This window comes from Barbus barbus (assembly GCF_936440315.1).
Source record: "Barbus barbus genome assembly, chromosome: 15".
Taxonomy (NCBI): domain Eukaryota; kingdom Metazoa; phylum Chordata; class Actinopteri; order Cypriniformes; family Cyprinidae; genus Barbus; species Barbus barbus.
Window position 1 is genome coordinate 3265847 of NC_136743.1, and position 21764 is coordinate 3287610.

Consider the following 21764-nt stretch of genomic DNA (forward strand, 5'->3'; position numbering starts at 1 on the left):
CTCATCTGGAAAGCATGATGGAGGTGGTGTCATGGCATGGGCATGCATGGCTGTCTCTGGAACAGGCGCTCTCAACTTTACTGATGACTTAATGTATGATGACAGTAGCAGAATGAATTTGGAAGGGTACAAAACCATCTTGCCTACAATATTCAAGAAAATGCCACCAGATTCATTGGGAAGTGCTTCATATTGCATCAGGACAATGATCTAAAACACCCTGCCAGTTCAGTCAAGGAGTTTATAAGGGCAAAGAAATGGAAAGTCTTAGATTGCCCAAGTCAATCTCCAGATTTAAATCTGATTGAACATGAATTTCACCAGCTGAAGAGGAAAGTAAAGGCAGAAACTCCCCAAAACAAGCAACAATTGGAATTGGCTGCATTAAAGGCTGGGAAAAGCATTTCAAAGGATGAGACCAAGAGTCTGGTGATGTCTATGGGTCACAGACTGACTGCTGTGATTGTGTGCAAGGGATCTGCAACTAAATAATAGCTTTTAATCTTTTATATCTGCCTTATGTTCAACTGTCCCAATACTTATGCTCACATCAATGAGTGGGATGAACTCTAAAAGTGCTGCTCTTTTTATTTGTTAAAACATATATGTGTTGAAAGGGCTGATAATAAAATGTGACATTCTGTCTCATATTCATCTTTTAATCATATTTGCAAATGTCTTGACTCCACAGCCAACAGAGCAATTTTGTCTTTACTGTTCCAATACTTATGGAGGGCACTGTATTAGAGAACAGACTTTTGGAAAAGAAACAGATTCTAATGACTTATTAGAATTCAGAACGATATTAAAAATTATATTTCAGGATAAAAGAAAAAAAAAAATTCTGAAAAGCAGCTTGAATTTTCACGCATAATGCATTACTTTATTCTCGCTTTTCTTCCGTTTGGAATTGTAAACACTACAGAGAGACCTTCAGCCTCCTGAGCACTGAACTATCGGTCGTTATCCAGAACTCTGTACCTCAGGCAGCTTTAAATGGGTGATCAGTCACGGTTTATGACTCTTTTCTGTATCAGCAGTAGGTGTAATATATGCAGTCAGAAGTGGCATTTCTCATTCACACACCGAGCTTCTGATCGAGGACAGCTGTGAACATGAAGGGGTATTTGGGCTTTTTTCTGCTGATCGCTGTCCTCACGGCCTACATGTGGAGAGATACGTTTGATCCAGGTCAGGACAACAGCTTTAAGGTGTTATTATGCTCATTTTATTTTTGAATACCGTATTCTAGTCCTTAATTTGACACACTAATATAAAACATGACATGCATGTCTATGGGAATCCTTTCAAAAAAAATGTATAGGCAGTTTATTGATTTGCATGCAATAAATAACACTAGAAATGAAAACTAATAGATAAAATCCTTGCATTTTCCGAAGACAACTGTATTTTTAGACGGCTTTAACACTGATTTAGCTTCCAAAAATCTTACTCAAAGGTAAAGATTTGACAGCAAAAAGACACATGAAGCACCAGCTGAAGGTAGAATTTGTACAATTATGCTGAAAGGCCTTTTATTTGCTAAAAAGTATCAATTAGCCGACAGAAGGCATGTAGTAGATTGTGTGCAACAGGTTTTTCAGCATATTTTGATCGTGCCGATCATTTGGGGGCCTCAGAAATTGGCGCATTACATACAGTAGGCTTTATATTGCTTCTAACTTTTAAGTTTTGACCTTTAGGGGAGTTAAAGTCTTAATAAATCTAAGTGGTAAATCAAGTGATGGACTGGTTAGGTTGCCTGAAAAGCAATGAGATGTCCTGAATTACACCGAGGCTGCTGTGTTCTTGCACATAGAGTCTGTTCGGGGGGCCCGAGTGTTGATCACAGGGGCCAGTTCAGGCATCGGGGAGCAGATGGCCTACCATTACGCAAAGTTCGGAGCTCAGATCGTCATCACTGCCAGACGAGTAGATGCTATGAAAAAGGTCAGTTCTTTTGTCCCAAACCGGTTTTTAAATAATGGTGTATTAATGCTTTCAAAAACTCTAAACACTTTAAGACATTCCTTATAGTGTTTAACAATGAATGGACTTCAATCATATTTAGTTTGAGGCTGTAAAGCTGTGACTTTTTCGAATTCTATGTAAGGGGAGCAATAATACAATGATGTTGAATGAAAGTAAAAACGGAGCAAATGAAAGTTAGAAATGTAAAGAAATGATGTCCCGTGGATGTTCAGGTGGTGCAGAAGTGTGTGAAACTGGGTGCAAAGAAGGCGATGTATGTGACCGGAGACATGTCTGACCCCGCTGACCCTGAGAGAGTCTTCAAATACGCTGCGGAAAAACTGGGTGAGAAATGACTCCATCACAGTGCATTTGAAATATAAACACTTGGAATAATTAAGATTTTTTAAATGTTTTTGAAAGAAGTCTCTTCTGCTCACCAAAGCTGCATTTACTGATCTAAAATAGTAAAGCAGTCATTTTTTCTCATCAAATAAACCAGAAGAAACTCTTCAAAAACATTTAAAAAATCATAATTATTCCAAACTGAACATATTCAGCATTTTACTCCTGATTTCTGTCCTGCAGGTGGGCTGGACTTTCTAGTATTGAATCACGTTGGAAACACTAACGTTGAACTCTGGAATGGAGACTCCGATCACGTCAGGTCACTCATGCAGGTCAAACACAGGATTGTGTTGCTACAGTGTTGCAATATGTGGATTTCTTCGTTTTGTTTTCACACTGATCTCTCACTTGCTGCAGGTGAATTTTGTGAGTTACGTGCAAATGGCCACAGCAGCTCTTCCTGTTCTGGAAACATCTGGTGGATCCATCATTGTAGTGTCTTCAGTGGCAGGTGAGTCTTTGTTGGCGTACGTTCAATTATTTTTAAACTAAATAGAATTTTCCTGCTGGAACTGGAAAGAATACTTTAGACTCTTTTCCTCCCTGGTTCAGGTAAGCTGGCGAGTCCATTCGTGGCTCCGTACACCTCTACCAAGTTTGCTATGAACGGTTTCTTCGGAGCGCTACAGAATGAACTGGCACTCAAGAAGAGCAACGTGTCGGTTTCCATCCTGATCCTCGGACTGATAGACACAGAATCAGCCATGAATAAGATCAGGTTGGTTTTCTGTTATAACACTCCACTGCAGACCAAAAATGGAGTGGATAATCAGAAAGGCTTTATTTAGCCACAGTAATAACCATTTTTTACTCAAATAACCATTTTTATTCACATTTAAGAACAAGTACATTACATAACTAATTTATAAATTATATAATTAAAGCCTTATAGCAAACACAGTATCTTATGTTTCATAAGTGCAACATGCCTTTGAATTGACAGTTTGTATCTTTTTAGAGATCATGTTTGATTAAATATTATCAATATATTAAACGTTTTGGTTAAATTATTTTTTAAAAATTGCATAAAATCAAAGAAAATATGCTATCATCACATTGGTTATAATATACAATTTGTATTTTTTTTGTTTTTTGGTAATGCTTTACAGTAAGGTTCCACTTGTTAACATTAATTAACTGGATTGGTTAAAATGAACTAACAAATTGAAAATAAATGTATTAATCTTAAGCTAATTTTAGCATTTACTGATACATTAAACTCAAAAGACTATTAGTATTATTTTATGTACCTGAGCAAACATGAACTAACAATACACAGTTGTTTTATTAAGTAATGTTAAGAGAGATTTTATATCTCTCTGCTTGTGTAAGTGTTTATTCTGTTCAGAGCTTTCGAGGACATTGGTGTGGCCCAAATGCAATCAATGTTTCCATTCTATTCTGTGCATCAATCAAGATATTTTTAGGAAGCAATTTATGAATTCATTTGCAGTTTGTCCTCAGCCTCATTTATCTTGTTACCTTGGTGATCTATTATAGTGGGCAGAACAATGTGTTAAACATAACTATCGACACCAGACGCCACTCACCTTCTCCTGGATCATGATTCAAGGAACTTCACACACATTGACAGAAGCGACTGACTGTAAAGGAAAATGTCTGATCCCTAGTTTTCATTTTTTGACTACATGACACTTAAGCACATTCTTACCTGTCACTTTGCATGAATGCATTCATTTGTCATTCATACAGTCAATGCATTGACTGTAAAAATATGTATCATTGTAGTAATTGGCTGAATCACCCATAACTATCTTCTGCAGAGGATATACCACGATGACTGCCTATCCCGCCAGTGAAGCCGCTCTGAGCATCATCAAAGCTGGGGCGACCCGTCAGAGAGAGGTCTACTACCCCTGGTTCCACTACTTCACCTGCCTGATCAATAACATCTTCCCCTTCATGAAGGACCTTCTGCTGTCAGGCCTCAGCGCGGAGTACATGGACTAAACCATCTGCATAATTCAGACATTAAAGCCACTATATGTAAGATTTGTACCTTGAAATATCAGTTTCAAAATCATTCTGATGTTCCAAACGTGTTCTGATAATTTGAAATTAAAGCAGGTCAGAAATTATGTGAAAAGGGCAGACTGCTTTATGGCAGCAACAAATACACGTGTACAGCTATATGGTAGCGGCCGCCAAAGTCACACAAATCCATAAAACTACATACAAACGGGATTTTTCATTGTGCATTATATAATTCATTGTGATAAATTAATGTTTTATGTGCACTTGAGGCAATTCTTACATATAGCCAGTAGATCAGTAGTTTTTATTAAAATATTATATTTCTACCCCAATTTAAAAACCAATGTGCAAGACGAGCCAACACAACATTGTAAATAATACAAAAGCACAATCAATTCATTATAAAATTAGTCACAGAACAAATAACATTCAACACAAGACGCTATTAATCACACTTAGGGAATTAGTTTATAATATTTCTTAAGAACTCTATATGAAAGACTTTTAAGAGCCAGTGCTTACTTATTAAAATGTTTATGTATTTATTTGTCTGACATTAATTAATTTTTGAACTCCACCAAGACTGTGCCTTTGGGATTTGAACTTGCAAATATATATAATGTTTAATTAAATTCAATTAATTAAACACCACATCAGTTTGTGAGTCTGTATCCGCCGTCTTCATTTAAAAACAAATGTTGAAATATTAACGTCAGACGTGGGAGTTGCAAAACTTTACCAGAGTGAACAATGTTCTCCTTCCCCTGTGTGATTCTTTTTTTCTCTTTCCCCAAAAAAAGAAAATTAATTGGAGACCCAAACCGTTTCCCATGAGCGCTGTGGGACTCTGAGCACGAGTTTGCTGAAACCACTGAAGGATGTAAAATCTGAAATTAAACTGTTGTTCCTCTGGTTATTGTGACTCACAGAGACATTGGGACAATTCATTTCCATTTGTGCAAGTCATTTATAATGAAATATTTGAAAGTCTCCAACTATTAAAGGCTAACTATTAAAGATGTGCCATTATTAAAGTTCTGAAAGTGTAACCATGCTAAAAACATTACATGTGTTAAGTTGCTCAGGTCATACTGGTTAATGAACAGCCATGAGAGCAAGGTCAAAACCATTAAGAGTCAATGTGTTGCGTTGTCATTGTCTGTCAGAAGCTGATAACTCTTATAAGTGAAACATTAATCTGCAGCGTGAAATTGAATAATTGCATTTGACAGTTTCAGGTTCACCTGAACCTGAAGTTAATGAACTTTTTAACTCTCTTTGAGCTCAATTTGATGTGCTTATCAACTGCGGTATTTAAACACTTCGGATATCGGTCTTACTGTGGCCCTTGTTCTGTGAAATTAAATAAAAAGCAACAAATAATATTTTTATACTTCAGATTTAAAATATTTTAAAAACAATAAATAAATGAAATACTATTGAAAAGCAGGTAATCAGTGCCGCTGCTGGCCAAATGGGTGCCCTAAGCAGGATTGTATTGTTGTGCCCCCTCCCTCAAATATTATGGAAGTAAAAAAAAATGGTCTCAAGCATTCAGAAATCAAGCAAAAGAAAATTAAGCAGTTTTACTATGAAAACCATGGTTAATTTTTTGTAAGGGTTGTGATGTCCACATGTTTTTTGTTCTCTATAACAGAAATTATAGAGGCTGTGTCATCTATAGCAAAATGATGGCCAAAAATGAAAGATTAAGTGGATACCTGAATTAAATGTTTGGTCAATAGCCTATTAAACAAGATCGTCCTGTAAGTATAACAGCAGCAATGACCAGGCCTTTGGCTCCCTTTGCAGGCATTTGTAATAACATGTAACGTTGAAAAAAACAATAGACACCATCACAAAATTTGTAATGGTTTTACTGGTTATAATGGGACTTGCATTGGTTTTAACGGAAACTGTTGGTCTCTACTGGTAACTGGTCACCTTTTATTGGTGGCTTGTTAAAAGCAATAAATCCTAATGGAATATGTTCCAAAACACACTACAGAAAACCATTTTTTTATGGTTTTAATAGTTAAAAGTTGATGGTTTGTAATAGCATTTGTGATTTATTTGTGATGGTGTTAGAATTTTCTGTGATGTTCTATATTGTTTTTTTTTCAGCAGGGTTGCCTCATTGTTTTTATACAGTGCATTTTTAGTCATTTTAAAGGCTGTTGTTGGCTTAGGTCTGTTTATAACCACAAAATATATGTATATTGTCTTAATATTTCTTTGATTATGAATGCAGCCTACCTGAAAGTGACGTGCGGGCTTCGTTTTCATCTTTTTTTTCTTTCTTTTCTAGGCACCAGATTGCTGATGTCTTTTCACGCGAATAGTTGTCCATCAATTATGATCATCTGCATTCAGCCACAAACATGAGGTGCGAGCACCCCCCACCCCCACCCCCTGCGTACTCTGCATATAGGGAGCGGCAGTACTGCAGGTAATAGTACCACCACAACATTTCTGTTGTAGCCTGCCACGTTCTGTTGTAGGCTGATATCGCTGACAAGACAACTGTTTTCCCGAATAAGATTCTGTGTCATGCTCAAAAAAAAAAAAGGTGTACATTCAAATGTTTATTACTGTATATCGCTGTACTTGAAGGGCAGTTGTGGCCTAATGGTTAGAGAGTTGGACTTGTAACCTGAAGGTCGTGGGTTTGAGTCTCAGGTCTGGCGGGGATTGTAGGTGGGGGAGTGAATAACCAACACTCTCTCCTCCCTCAATACCACGACTGAGGTGAGACCCTTGAGCAAGGCACCGAACCCCCAATTGGCTGCCCACTGCTCCGGGTGTATGTTCACTACTGTGTGTACACTTGGATGGGTTAAATGCAGAGCACAAATTCTGAGTATGGGTCACCATACTTGGCCACACACCACTTCCCTTTCCCTTGAATGCACAAATATAAATAACAGTGGTAACTGCTTGTGTGAGATATCAGTCACTGGAGAAAAAAAAACTACAATAATGCATTTCTTGCAAAATAAAAATAAAATATATGGCTACTTTTAAATGGCTGTAAATGCAGAAGATACTGTCCAGCTGAACTTGCACATCTCGGTATCAGGCTTTAATGAGATTTCTGATACCGCTAGAAGACGCTCACTGGAACTGCAGCTTTCAATAGGGTCTGGCTCTCTGTGTGCCACAACTGCACCAGCTCGTTTCCATGGTGACCTGAGAATAAATCCTAAAACAGCAACTAAACCACACAACATACAAAACAATCTTTCAGTCTTTACAAGCCTTTCAGATGTATTTATGGAGTTTATTTAGTGTCTTTTTTATTCAATCAAACATACTGTGTTTGAGAGCAAAACTAATTATTTTATCATTTAAAAAATAAAAGTTTACAAAAAAAATCTTCTTAAGGCTCAAAAATAAAGAAATTGAAAACAAAATAATTTGCAATACATGTAAATCTTTGAAAAATCATATTTTTCTTTGTGCACTTCAAACACTTTTCATCACGAATCCACAGATGTTGCTCTCTTTTCTGCCGTCTTTTTTGCGGGTCTAAAACTTTTGTTTGCAAGTTGAAAAGTTTTGCTTGCGAGTGAAGCTGTGGCTCAGTGGGCGGGCTCTACCCACCAGGATGAAAGGCCTTTTTCTATTGGTCACTCTCGATTGACGTCACAGGTTGACCACGCCCACTATGTTTCCCCAGAATGCCCGCCGCAGTCTAACAGAAGACTAACTAATTTAACATTTTAAACTCAGTGGCAAGTGAACTTAATTATTCTCTCTTCTCATGTTCTCCCATCTAAACACGTAACGTTAGCTAAGCCCGTCTGAATAGATTTGATTAGCCAACAGTATAGCTAGCTGACAGAGCCCCCTATGGTAAAGCGTCAGGCCAATATTTTCAGAGATTATAGATTATTATAGCTCCAGTGAAGTCAGGTGGGTAACGCACATCAAATCACTAGCCCATTTGGCGGGTTATTATTCCTAAATTATGACCATATGTACACTCAAGTCTATTCGCGGCACCCAAATCATGCCACGTACAGTTTGCCATTCAAAGTTTTCTCAAATACAACGATCTGGGACCGATGTCTGTACATTCTGACTTCACCCTAGTCTGCAAGACTGTGTATTGTGCATTTTAATAACAGATTTGTTTTGTACTATCTTTAAGACCTGTGCACTGACAATTGCAAATACCTCAATACAGGTGCATCTCAGAAAATTAGAATGTTGTGAAAAAGTAACATTTTTCTTGTAACTTATTTCAAAAAGTGAAACTTTCATAAATTTTAGATTCATTACATGTAAAGTAAAACACTTCAAAAGTTTTTTTGTTTTAATTTTGATAATTAGAGCTTATAGCTCATGAAAGTCAAAAATCAGTATCTAATATACTGTATATATATTTTTTTCACCATATTCTAATTTTCTGTGATGCACCTGTACTTCAGTAGTAAGTAACGGATGATAATCAGGACTTGTCAGCCAGCACCACTGTAGCCTTGCAGAGACTTTGCTTTGATTGAAGACCATTTTATTAACCAACTTTCACATTTCAATATGCCCCTGACATCTGAGGTGTCTTTTTATTTGTGACTACTCCCAACAGCCTAGAATTCTTTCAGTACAACATCACATTTTTCTTTTCTGTTTGCAGGAAGAAGATTTGGTGTTGATAGAGGAGGCAACATCTTCGAGGCAAAACATTCAACATCATCCAATGTTGCAACCACCCTCAGGAGGTACACAAGCAAACGCTAAAGTGAACATTGCCAATTATCCATTCCTATTTTACAAAATTTGCCCTGCATACATTTTTGTCTTTAATGTGTAGGCACTTGAAGCCCAATGCCCGATATGCACAGGAACATTTTCAGTGTCAGAAGTAGAACTGCCATGTCAGCTTTTGTGGAGAAAGGTAATGGTCATAGTGACTCACATAAAAAAAAAAAAAAACACCTAAAAATTAAAGAACATTTTGCTTTATTGTTTTTAGATTTATATACAAATAGTTGTATTTATTTATTTTTACATGTTCTCCAATTAAGATGATTTTCAAGGGACTGACAGGGCTTCCTGTTTTTGTCGTTTCCACAACTTCAGACGTGTTATCTCGTGACAGATTTCAGATGGCTTTGTGGTGTTCATCTGTTCTGCTTCATGACGAATCACATCCTCCTCACTGTAAAAATAAATATATAAAATTATATGTTTTATATATAGATATATATAGATATATAATCAATAAAGCAACATTTTCAGCATCATTACTCCAGTCTTAAGTGTCACAATGTAGCAATCTGCTTGTTTTGTTTTTTTGCTCAAAAAACATTATTATTATCAGTGTTGAAAACAGTAATTTTTTTTTTTTTTCCAGGATTCTTTAATGAATAGAAAGTTAAAACGAACAGCATTTATCTGAAATATAAAGGTTTTGTAACAATAAATACTGTTCAAAAGTTTGGAGTCAGTAAGACTTTTTTTGAAAAGAAATTAATACTTTTATTCAGCAAGGATGCATTAAATTGATCAAAAGTGACAGTAAAGACATTTATACTGTTAGAAACAATTTATACTTCATATTAATTTCTATTCATCAAAGAATCCAAAAATATATATATATATTTTAACATTGACAATAATAAATGTTTTTTGAGCAGCAAATCAGTATATTAAAATGATTTCTGAAGGATCATGTGACACTGAAGACAGGAGTAATGATGCTGAAAATACAGCTTTGATCACAGCAAAAAATTTAAATTTTTCAATTCTCAATTTTTTTCTCAACAGTTATGGTAATAATATTTCACAATAATACTGTTTTTACTGTATATTTGTTCAAACAAATGAGAAGAGACTTATGTAAAAAAACAAACAAAAAAAAACCTTAATGTTTCCAAACAACTTTGGGTGTGTTTATATATATATATATTGATATATATATATTTTTATGACCTTTGCAATGTACTGATTTGAACCAATGTAATGAACATAGTGTTTATTATTAGAGGTAAGTTAATGAAATTAGCAATGCTAATGAGGAAAAAAAACAGCCCCAAAATGTATTATTTAGCATCAAATAATTTCATTAAATGCAAAATATCAAAACAAGAGTGGTTTATTTAAAGATCCAATTAGACACTTTGTAAGCAGATGATTTAATTACATTTGACACAATACAACCAGAAAAAATAAAAACAAAGACATAAGACATTGACCATATAAAACAATAATTAAAAATAAATAAAAGCACCAAAAGCTAAATAGGCTAAAAGACACAAAAAGGCTAAAAAATAGAACACTGACCCAAAAACCCCAAATAAAAAAACTCAAATTTCAAAAAGACTGAAAAAAAAAAAACAGTAAATAAAAACAAAAAAACAAGTCAAATTATCAACCAATAAACAAAAGACACTGACCAAACAAACAAAACCTAAATACAAACAACAACAAACACTTTTTGGGGAATTTGAGGCATGCAGATACAGACACTAAATAGAACACAAACGCATTTTTAAGAGTGAATAAACTGTCCAAACATACATCTATATAAAAATATGTATAGACTGGACAAAAGAAACAATTAAATTGTGCATTCAACCACACAGTGGCACTATAGGGTAAGAGTTACTTGACCAATGGAAATCAATGGGTTGGAAATTATATTTATACCCCTGTCACCCCTGGCATTTCTTGCTCAAGGACACGGCAAAATTTACATCAGGAGATATTTTTAGGCAGAACTGAGGTGGTGTGATTCATTCAGTGAATGCGGTGTTCTTTGTGATACTAATTTTACGCCAGCTGAAATATTAAATAGTCTCCACATAAACTTTCTGTGATTACGGCTAGGCTGGTTTAAGGGCAAATCTGTATGCATATTAACATTCACTATCGCTAGCTAGACATCTAGAGGTCACAACCTCTGACTAATGTCCCTGAGAGAGATTGTAACCAGATCAATGTCTAATTTTAACAATCTCTTTACAAATGATGGCGAGAATAGCAAGAGGGGATTGATTTTTCTTGTCTTCTTCTTCACAGAGAAATTCATTCTGATCTAAGGGGGCTGTTAGGGAGATGTATGGAGTGCCGCTGTGATGGGATGTTTGTGGGAGAGCTGTCCAAACCAAAGTTTTTGTTGATTAAAATCTGATCGGGATGGAGTGGCGATGGCAGAGACTCAGCACTTTGGTTTGCAGAGCTCAGCAAAACGGCGACGAGCAAATGAACACTTCATTAGAGCAGAGAGATCCATCGCCGTACAAACACAAATCTGATATTTACTCCAGCGTTACTCACTGCACAGCGGATTATGCGCAAATTCTAGCATGTGCAACCTGGTAGCGGCTGGTATGAAAGAGTTTTCAGCTTTAACACTTTTATGCTCCTCGTGAGGTGGTCAAAAATTTGTTTTGGTTTTCTTCGGTGAAATTAATATTCTATATTTTAGTTCAATTATGTTTTTTATTTAATATTTCAACCCAAATATGAAAGTTCTCAAAAAAAAAAAAAGAATATATATATACATTTCAAAACATGTTTTACTCTGAAACTGTGAGAAAATAAAAGCCACAACTCTATACAAGTTGTGTTCTAAATTTGAGGTTGATATCGTAAAAAATGAGCTTTCAGTAAGGTGTTGTTTGTGAACAGTATATATTTCCACTGGATGAATTTCTTTATTCCATGCTTTTCCAATGCAGTCATTTTTGACCACAAGGAGTACAAGAGTTACGATTTCTTTTAGGACCATTCAACCTTTTTGAATCATGTGCATAATTTTTTTGCATTCACATAGCAAGTGCCAAAACCTTTGCCAAGTCTCCTACCATTCCATTTAATTAAAAACAAAACAAACAAACAACAACTACTTTTATGGTCAAAAACAAAGAGCACCAGAGGCTTAAATGTGTTTTTTTTCCTAATGAAATTCTTTTAAAGAAATGAAAATTTGTTGACAAACAGTAGAGTATATGTAATAATCCTGAAAATGAGAAAAGTTGAGAATGAACAACATTTGAATTGAATTGCTTCCTCGATTGTGGTTTAGCTTAAATAAATCAATATATATTCAATATATTTACAGCAACTCGCAATATAGTAACAACAACAACAACAAAAAAGACAAATATACTAGACATATTTATGCAATCTTTTACTAAAAGCAATGTATAATTTCAGTGACACAAGCAATTCACATACTCTTTTTTTTTTAAACAATGCATTCCAAAAAAAAAAAAGATGACTTTAAACAAACAACACATTTTGTCTCAAAAACAATGTCTCACTCAATAGTTTTTAAAAATCAATTACCTGTAGTGTGTTTTGGGCCATATCCCATTAGGGTTTAGTGGTTTTAACATGCCACCAACAAATTACCAGCACAGACCCACAGGGACCATAACAGTTTCCATTAAAACCAATACAAGTCCCATTCTAGGACAAATACCTGACATGGATGTATTTCCTCAGTGGTGGTTTACCTTCAATAAATCAATAGGCTATTCACAGTATAACAGTAACAAGACAAAAACATAATTTACAAATACTGGACATGCAATCTTTTAGTAAAGGCAACGTATAAACATGGTATTTCAGAGACATGAGCCATTTAAATAGTATTGTTCTTGGTTTAAACCACATTCAACAAAGCAACACAAACATTTCATTAAGGCTCAATTAACAGACATAAAAGGGGTTCAATTTACTGAATATGAAAGATTAAGACTCTGTTTAACTGTGAAACTAGCATTATAAACTATTGATTTAAATTAGACGGCCATATTCAACATTTATTGTGTAGCATCCTAGCATGCTAGTCGCGACGCACCCATGCTAATCATGTGCTTTGACAAACTACTCATGACACACGCTTAATAAAGTACAAAACCAGCTTTTTTAACAGCTATAACCCATGAGGTTTATGCTAAACAGTGTTTATCTTCAAAACGGAAGTGTGTGTTGTGTATTTAACCAAGACCCAACCTACAGAGAGAGGAATTGAGGGCCTTAAATACACTAAACAAACCTCAAGGAAATTGTGATTAAACCTGCTGACAAAGAAATGACAAATACCTAGTTACACTGTGCTTCCTCAACAGTGGTTTGATCTGTTGGAGAGTCAAACTTAACTTCAGATGTTTTTTACTCCACAGACAGGATTTATAAGGATGCAGAATACGCAATGCTTGTCCTTCACGCTTCAACACAATCAATCTGTCCGTTTATCGCTCTCCCGTCGTATTTCGTCTCATATCGCTCACAGGCCGCTGCCCTCAAACTTTTAACTCGTGTCAGACTTTCACCTTCTGCTAAGAAAAGCTCACAGACGGTCACATTAAGACAGTTCATTATGAGAATTCTAATTCATAATCTGTGACCCTGAGAGAGTTCAGATGAGACGAGAGTGAGATTGATTCTCATTAACTGACGGTAATAAAGATGAACTGATGCCTTCAGTCACCCACCACATCAGTCCCTTTATTATAATTGGAAATTTATTAAAGAAGCCACTGAGTCACTGTCTTTTGATATCTGCCACATTCAAAGGGCTTTATTTCATTGACTAAAAGTGTTGATGTAACTTTCTCCTTGCAGATGGCATCTCAAACTTATTCTCTTATAGTTCAACCCAAAATGAAAAGTCTGGTATAGCCTGTTGTTTCAAGCCTGTGTGACTTTCTTAATGTCCAAGCTGTTTTCAACACAATGAAGGTAGATACAAACTTAATTATAAGCACACATTGCTAACACATTTCTTTTAAAGCATGTTTTTGCCAGTATAGTATTATTTTAGTATACAGCTATATTATTATATCGGTTTTGTTAATATTTTAAATTAGATTTGGGCTTTAGTAATTTTAGTAAACTTTTTTTTTTTAAATGTTTAAATATTTTATTTATATTTAGTTAGTTTAGTGCTTACACTAATACTATATGAAAATTATAAATATTTAAAGATGAATAAAAAAAAAAAATTCATTATTTTTAATATTAAAGTTAATTTTATAAGCAGCATTTTTATAAAAAAAAATATAATTTTGTATAAAATGACTAAAACTACTTTTGATTTATTTTATTTTTATTAACACTTGTTTGTGGTCCATGTCGTCAAAAAAATGATTACAGTATATTATTATATTTATTTAATGTTGATTATTGTGTGTATGCAAACTGTCTTATATCCTGATGACAAAAAATTGTTTTATTTTAATTTTAAATATTGAGATAAATCTATATAAAAAGGTGAAAAGTTTTTATATCTGTGATATTTTCCCCCTTTAATTTTTTTTTTTACTTTCAAACAGAATTTATTCCATCCTTTCACTATGATTCCATTGCGACTGCATCGAGACACAATGATCCGAGAGCTCTGGTAAGCATTTATAATTTTTATTGTAAAATTGAAAAAAGAAGAAAGACAGAAAAAGCCCCAATAAGCATCATTTATACATATTATGTCAGAAATTACAAACTTAAAGTTCATACATAAATATATAAATAAACCAATGCAAATGATCAAATTCTAATAATAAAAATAATCAAATAAATTAATGAGCGAAACAATAAATAGATCACCGTAATTAAAACCTTTTACACATTTAATTGTCAAAGCAGCAAGTTCAAGAGGGAAGCTAATGGGACAAAACTGGTTCGTTGTTGTTGAAAAATGAAAGGAAAAGGAAGGTTTGCTCCTTTACACCTCCAGAGAAGGGCTTAAAACTCATCGTACAGACGTTACGGGAACATCTGGTCGTGTCCCACACTTCCCTCCATAGCATTTAAACATAGATTCATTATTTAGCTTACATCTGTTTGTATATTGTGCTAAGAAACCCTAAGATATAACACGATCGTCCATAGCAAAGCCGACCCGACTTGTTTTCTGTCGCTGATCCAGGTCTCACGTTGGACTCCAGCTCACACGTAGAGCTGATCCCGGATCAATCGCGACAGAAAACGCCGGGAGCTTCTCCCCATTGTACCTGAAAGAAGCGTTCTGTGCTATCAATATTCCCAGCAAATACAGATTTCATGAGCCCGTCCCTTCGCATTCATTACCTCGACATATATAAAGAGAACCATTCATAGGAATATCATACCAGTAGATTAATCTATAACCATTTTCTTCTGTACAACACATTCGGAGTATTGGCTGGAACAAATCATTCCATCAAAGACGCGGGAAAGAAAAGCAAACGTGGATGGAAAGCTTGAGGTTTGTATGTTTGGATACTGTATGCAGCGTTGGCTCTAGCAGAGGACTATGGCAGTATATGGGGAGTATGAAGGAAGAGGACATGGCTTAGTTCAGGTAGTAACATCGTATGAATAAAAAACACAGTTTGTAATACACACTCCCAAAATAGCCCAAACCCTGAAGAGCGAGTCCAAACGCAGCGCTATGTTTCCATGATATCCTTACTGCATGATAGCACGCTTGAAAACTACAGAGCGTGACCTCCGCTAGTCGCCTTGAAGCTTTGACCGCTACCCGAGGAGGTACTGGTTGAAAATCAAAACCAACAAATGGTGCATTTTTATGTTTTCTATGTCTTTTACTACAAAAATGTCTCTCTACGTCTCTAGCAATTAGCATGCACAAAGAGTGATTTAAAGAACTATAGGCAGGGCAAGCTATGAAAGAAGAACTAGTTTTCTCTTTTTTTTGGCAATAAATAGAATAAAAATTGAAATAGAGCATGAGAATTCATGTTTGTACAGCATGTATGAGCCACAGGTTTAGAAACATCCGAACAAATAATTGCATGTGCCACTGTGCATGGATCAGCTGCCGCACGGCTAGGAATGTTCTGTTGTTTGGAACGGAGTACTAGTATACGCTGCTTAATGCACACTGCATACTTCATACTGTTTTTTTGTTTAAAATGTCTGTCATGCAGTATGAAAATTATTTTTCAAAATTGTAAATAAAAATAACTTAAGTTTTACAAGAAAATACTTTTTCAGTTTCAAAATTTCGCTTTATTTAATGTTACTTGCCGTTTCTTTGTAATTATTTATGAAAATTTACTAGCAGTGAAAACCCCATTTTTTATATTTAATTATGAAAATGTGGTTCCAAAGCAAAAGTTTCTGCAATGATATCTAGGGTGTTGCTATGTGGTTGCTAAGGTGTTCTGTGTGAATCAGTGTTGTATTTGTATAATTGAGATAATGCTTTTAGTATATTAATCTTTGAATTAGTTTTTACATAGTGTTTTCATTTTAATTAAAGTTTTAGTAATTTTCTTGTGTTTTTATCACTTTTATTGTGTACTTTTATTTTATTCAGTTAATATTTACTTTATTTAAAGTAACAAAAATGTTTAGTTAACTACACTAAAGAAATTAGATGTAGACAGTCAATTTCACAAAAATAAACGGCAAGTAACACATTAATTAAACATGAAATTAACACAACTAAACATGACAATTGTATTATCTTTTGTTAGCTCCAATAATCTTAGTTAATAATAATCTTAGTTGTTAGTTACAACTTCAAAAATGCATTTTATTATTTATTTTTTTACAGTGTATAATATTGATTTGAATCCATTGCTATGCATTTGCTGCGGTATTGCTTTGCAGACTGTGTATTTGATAAATAACAGTATGCATACTGCAAAGACGGCATAAGGAGTATGTTAGTGTGCTTTTCCAAACACATCCATGATCTCGCTGGGTCCCGTCTTAGAATGATCTCGTCACTTAACACTTAACAGTTCAGTTTTACAATATTAAAAAACAAAATGAATGGATGATGTCAAAGTGAACAGAACTGTGCCCTTGAATGTTGATTATATAGTGACCTTCCGCTGTGATCATCTGATCGGTGTTTAATTGAAAAGCTGCTCCGTCCTTGATCACTAATTTGAGTTCAGACAGACAGATGGCAGACGTCCCGCTTGAATGATAGGAACTGGAATATTTATGCAACTATTAGCCGTATACGTGTGTGTGTGTGTGTGTGTGTGTGTGTGTTTGAGGACCCTGCTGGACTCCAACTAGTTTAATGACCCATTCCGTATTAGGGATGAAAAATAATAAAAGTCTATTTTAAGACCATTATGATTTTTTTAGCAACATTTTTAAAGACAATTAAGGACATTTTTGTACCAAATTCTCATTAACATAATGAAATAAAAATTAAAAGGTAAGTACTCATACACCATTATAGCATTTGTCGTTCATTTATAAACATTATCATATTTCCGCTTTTTATTTTGGATATTATTAATAATTAATACTAATTAATGAGAAAATAAAGCAAATAATGTAAATTACAAAACTTAATAATATAACGATGACTCATAATAATGGATTTTGCATTACAGTAATGAGAATTTGCAAGATTGGAAAATGTGCTTAATGTCAAAATATCACATAATGTGATATTAATATATATATATTAAAGAAATTTTGCCTTTCTAAAGGGAAACCTGTCATAACCGATTCATGTTTTGTGTTGACATCAGTCATACGGTGATCCATCCATCAAAACTTTGCTAATTTCTGCATTAATATTAAATCACGTACTTTGTTTGACCTGGAAAGCACTCAAGATCCACTTTGTCCCCTGAATATTAAGCGAGAGACAACCACTTTTCAGGATCCAGAGTGAAATGTGCTGTCCAGTCATATTAGCTTCAAGAACTCGGACGTCCTGGCATAAACTCCTAGACGAGAGGCAGCGTTTCTAAATATTATTGAGACGACGGCACAGAGAAAGTATCGCTTGTTTGGATTGGAGGAAATTGTGCTGTTGTGGCACGTGGCACATTTGCACAGTCAACTGGTCATGGCAGGCTGTGCATGAAAAGATCCTGCTTTCAACATAACAAGTTTGGTCCAAAAAGTTGAACAGTTTCTGTGGGTCAAAACAACTGAGCATGATGTCAAAGTTAACATGAAAAGGCATCTGTGACCCTTTTTACTTCCGCAATGTGCCGTATTTCTAAGTAAACATGAATGTATTTATTCATTTGCAAATATGCCACTCAAAATAAGACTAGAAACGTGTATTCATAAAGCAAACAGGGTCGATTTTGATTTCATGTTGACTTTAAAATGAATATTAGCATGCTTTGCAGTGGTGATGTGGCCTCACTGGTTTGTTTCTATACGGTTTCACCTCTAAACACTATTTTTCATACATTTTTGTTCCTTTACATCACTTCTCTCCTTTTTCTCAGTCGTTTAGGCCGTAACTGTGGCCTGGCTCTACATAAGTACTACGTTTACATAGGCATGCACAATACAGTGTAACTATGAGCAATTACGAAGTTTATTTAAGTGTAATCACACATGAAATACCTGAATAAAGCATGAATAGAGGAGAACTACTGTCTTTAGAAGTGTCTCTCAAGACTATAGAAATGTTCAGAGACTGCTTATCTCTCTGTGTGCTGTGTTTTATGGTTTGATTTGTCTAATATAAATGTTCTAGAAGGCCCTTCTGGCAAACAGCATTTCAGTGTAAGCCACTGAAACAAATTCAAAGCTTTACTATGGCACGTTTTAGGCTGTTTCTGTTTCTCAAAACAGCCCGTTCTCACAATGGAAACGTCACTGCAGCGGGAACCAGCAAAACTTCTTTCTGTGGCTGTTTTTAACCTCATTTCAGTAAAGCCTCTGTTATCGTCAGATGTTCTCACGTGTTTGGGAAACGCAGTACAGAAGTAGCTGGAGCAACAATTCAATTAAATAATATTAAATAGTGATCGTGCTGTATGAATAGCCTTAGATTTATCGCTGGGTATTCAGCACTATTTCAAACTACACTCTTAAAAATAAAGGTGCTTCACGATGCCATAGAAGAACCGTTTTGTCTAAATGGTTCCATAAAGAACCTTTAACATCTGAAGAACCTTTCTGTTTCACAAAAGGTTATTTGTGGTGAAAGAAGGTCCTTCAGATTATAAAAAGGTAAGGAAGAGATTGTTCTTTAAAGAACCTTTGACTGAATGGTTCTTTGTGGAACCAAAAATGGTTCTATGGCAGGGGTCGGCAAGTAAGTTTGGCATCGGGCCAAAAATAAAATTTGTCACTAGATGGTGGGCCAGAACACAGATAATTTAACAAATTAATTGATAAAAAATGAACTAGAATTGTCTGACAGACTGTTACAGTGTCTTTTGTAACTGGTAGTGAGCTGTTACTCTGTGTTACATCTTTCTTTCTGCTCATTTGAAATGGGATACAGAAGTAGCACTGAAATATTATAATTGTATAGAGAGAGCGATTGCGTGTGAATAAGTGTTGTATAGGTACTTGTTTAAATCATGCTTTCAACTGTATCTAAAAGGAACAATCTAATTCCTTGAGAACTATCAGCCTTCACATTCTTTCTGATTTGAGTGATCCTTCTCTATCAAGCTAGCTAAATATGTTTAATGTGAATTCTTGCTGAATATGCAGTTATATTACGGGCTGTTGGCATGAATTGTGCTCGTGATGGAGCAGCAGTGGAGCGCTCTCGAACGAGTGAAAACCACGATGCTCCGACTTTTAAAAAATCCGCTCCTCCCTCCATTCATTATCAGACCGCTCCACTCTGCGCTCTGCTCCACTCACATACTCTGATTGTGAGTAACTGTTGCTGTCATGACAAATCTCAGAACCAGCCGCTATCAAAATAATCTGGCTGCGGGTGCGGGCCAGATATTATTGCTGGCGGGCCACATTTGGCCCTCGGGCCGCCTGTTGCCGACCCCTGTTCTACAGCATCGCTGTGAAGAACCTTTTGAAGCACCTTTGTCTTTAAGAGTGTAACACACTTAATGCACCATACACATTAGCAGTCAGCAAGCTAATATAAAATATACAACGTGATAATAAAAAAAACACGGATGAACTGACAGTAAGACTTGCTGTATATATTTTTTATTCTATTAAAATAAAAATAAAAATGATCAATGAATGAATAAATAAAACAAATGAGAGTAATTTTAATGTAAGCACTTCTGTGTACTTGGTAAACTGACAAATTACATAAAAATAAAATAAACCGATCAATTGTCAGTGATGTTAATGTGATACTTGATGTGTATTTTTATTTTATTAAATAAAATAAACAAATACATTAAAATAAAAAAATATAGAAATTACTTGGTAATCTGACAAATAAAATTAAATAAAACTAAACTGAATAAAATAAAATAATATAAAGATAAATTGTCAGTAATGTTAATGTATGACATGTAGTGTATTTTTATTTGATTAAAATAAAATAATAAAAAAACAAATAAATAAATGAAAAACAAACAAACAATAAATTAAGAGTAATTTTAATGCAAGTCTTTCCTTGTACTTGGTGAGCTGACAAAAAAGATAAAATTAAACTAAACTAAATAAAAGAAAAGAAATAAAATAAAAACAGATAAATTGTCAGTGATGTTAATGTTAGACTTGCTGTGCACTTTCATTATATTAAATTAATAAATTAAAATAAATTGAGAGTAATGTTGACATAAGTCTTGTTGTGTACTAGATATGCTGAACTTATATAAAAAAAAAAAAAACATGAAAACGTCAATAAACCAAAGATAAATGAGACTTTACGAAATCCTCAGTTTCAATGTTAAAAACAGCCTCTGGGAGTTTTGGTGGGGCAGGTTTCCTTGTGAATCTGTGTAGCTCAAAAACAAGAGCTATTTTGGCAAAAATATCCATGTGTGGTTATATGTTTGCTGTGGTCATTTGTTTACAGTATGATGCATGAATTAAATGATATCGCGATGGATCGAATGCCCTGTTCTCCACCCGCAGCTGTCTGAAACGAGACGTGGCGATGAACAGCAATTCAGAATGTGCCCAAATCAATATCAACACACTTCATAGTCTATTACAAGAGCCTAAAATACCCCACTAAAGATAATCTATCAATATCCTTTAGACGGCTTTGCGCCCATAACCTGGAAACTAGTTTTTCGCCAAAGGTTTTCAATAAAACACACCCCAAGTCCCCGTAAACCTACACTATACACCCTGAATTAATTGTGTCTAACTCTTAATTGGCATATTATATGAAGTAGCATGTAAGATAATCGTTCGGTGGTAATATTGTACACGGTTACGGTACCGACAGAGATGAAAAAGATTTGGTCCTCTGGTCACTACGGGTGAGAGAAAGAGAGTTCGTTATACTGCGTCAGTGGCATATACACATTTTATCGTTAAACCCTCATTATTCCACGCGAGTAAAAGCTACGGCTGTCTTTTGATATGTGCATGGATCCGTCTTTTGCTTTAGCCAACTCTACCAGTCCCAGCCATGCACTGTTCTTCCAAAGTGTTCGGTATATAGCGTTTTTCACAAGAGAAAAAGTTTTCAGTTCATTTGTTATCGTCCTCGTCTCCGCCGTCGCTGTCGTCCCCCGTCACGCCAGTCTTTCATCGCCGTC

At 35.0% G+C, this 21764-nt stretch overlaps 1 protein-coding gene across 3 annotated transcripts; it reads left to right on the forward strand.

The window, feature by feature from the left end:
- The first annotated feature begins 973 nt into the window (after nt 1-973).
- Nucleotides 974-6793, forward strand: LOC306881318 (hydroxysteroid 11-beta-dehydrogenase 1-like protein). 3 transcript variants are annotated; one of them, XM_079435349.1, is made up of 8 exons: nt 974-1191; nt 1820-1950; nt 2205-2316; nt 2560-2651; nt 2737-2830; nt 2932-3097; nt 4164-4386; nt 6683-6793. In XM_079435349.1, exons 1-7 carry the CDS (start codon nt 1116-1118, stop codon nt 4348-4350), a joined length of 858 nt encoding a protein of 285 aa, XP_079291475.1. In that variant the 5' UTR covers nt 974-1115; the 3' UTR covers nt 4351-4386; nt 6683-6793. The 3 variants fall into 3 exon arrangements, with proteins under 3 accessions (XP_079291475.1, XP_079291476.1, XP_079291474.1); XM_079435350.1 differs by lacking the exon at nt 6683-6793 and adding an exon at nt 5175-5539; XM_079435348.1 differs by lacking the exon at nt 6683-6793 and having other exon boundaries at nt 4164-5157.
- Nucleotides 6794-21764: the final 14971 nt, after the last annotated feature.

Bases quoted from the DNA above. Each gene is read 5' to 3' on its own strand.
- LOC306881318 (XM_079435349.1), top strand. From the start codon at position 1,116: ATGAAGGGGTATTTGGGCTTTTTTCTGCTGATCGCTGTCCTCACGGCC. The intron at 2,652-2,736 runs GTCAAACACAGG...CACTTGCTGCAG, and splicing joins ACGTCAGGTCACTCATGCAG to GTGAATTTTGTGAGTTACGT. The intron at 3,098-4,163 runs GTTGGTTTTCTG...TATCTTCTGCAG, and splicing joins TCAGCCATGAATAAGATCAG to AGGATATACCACGATGACTG.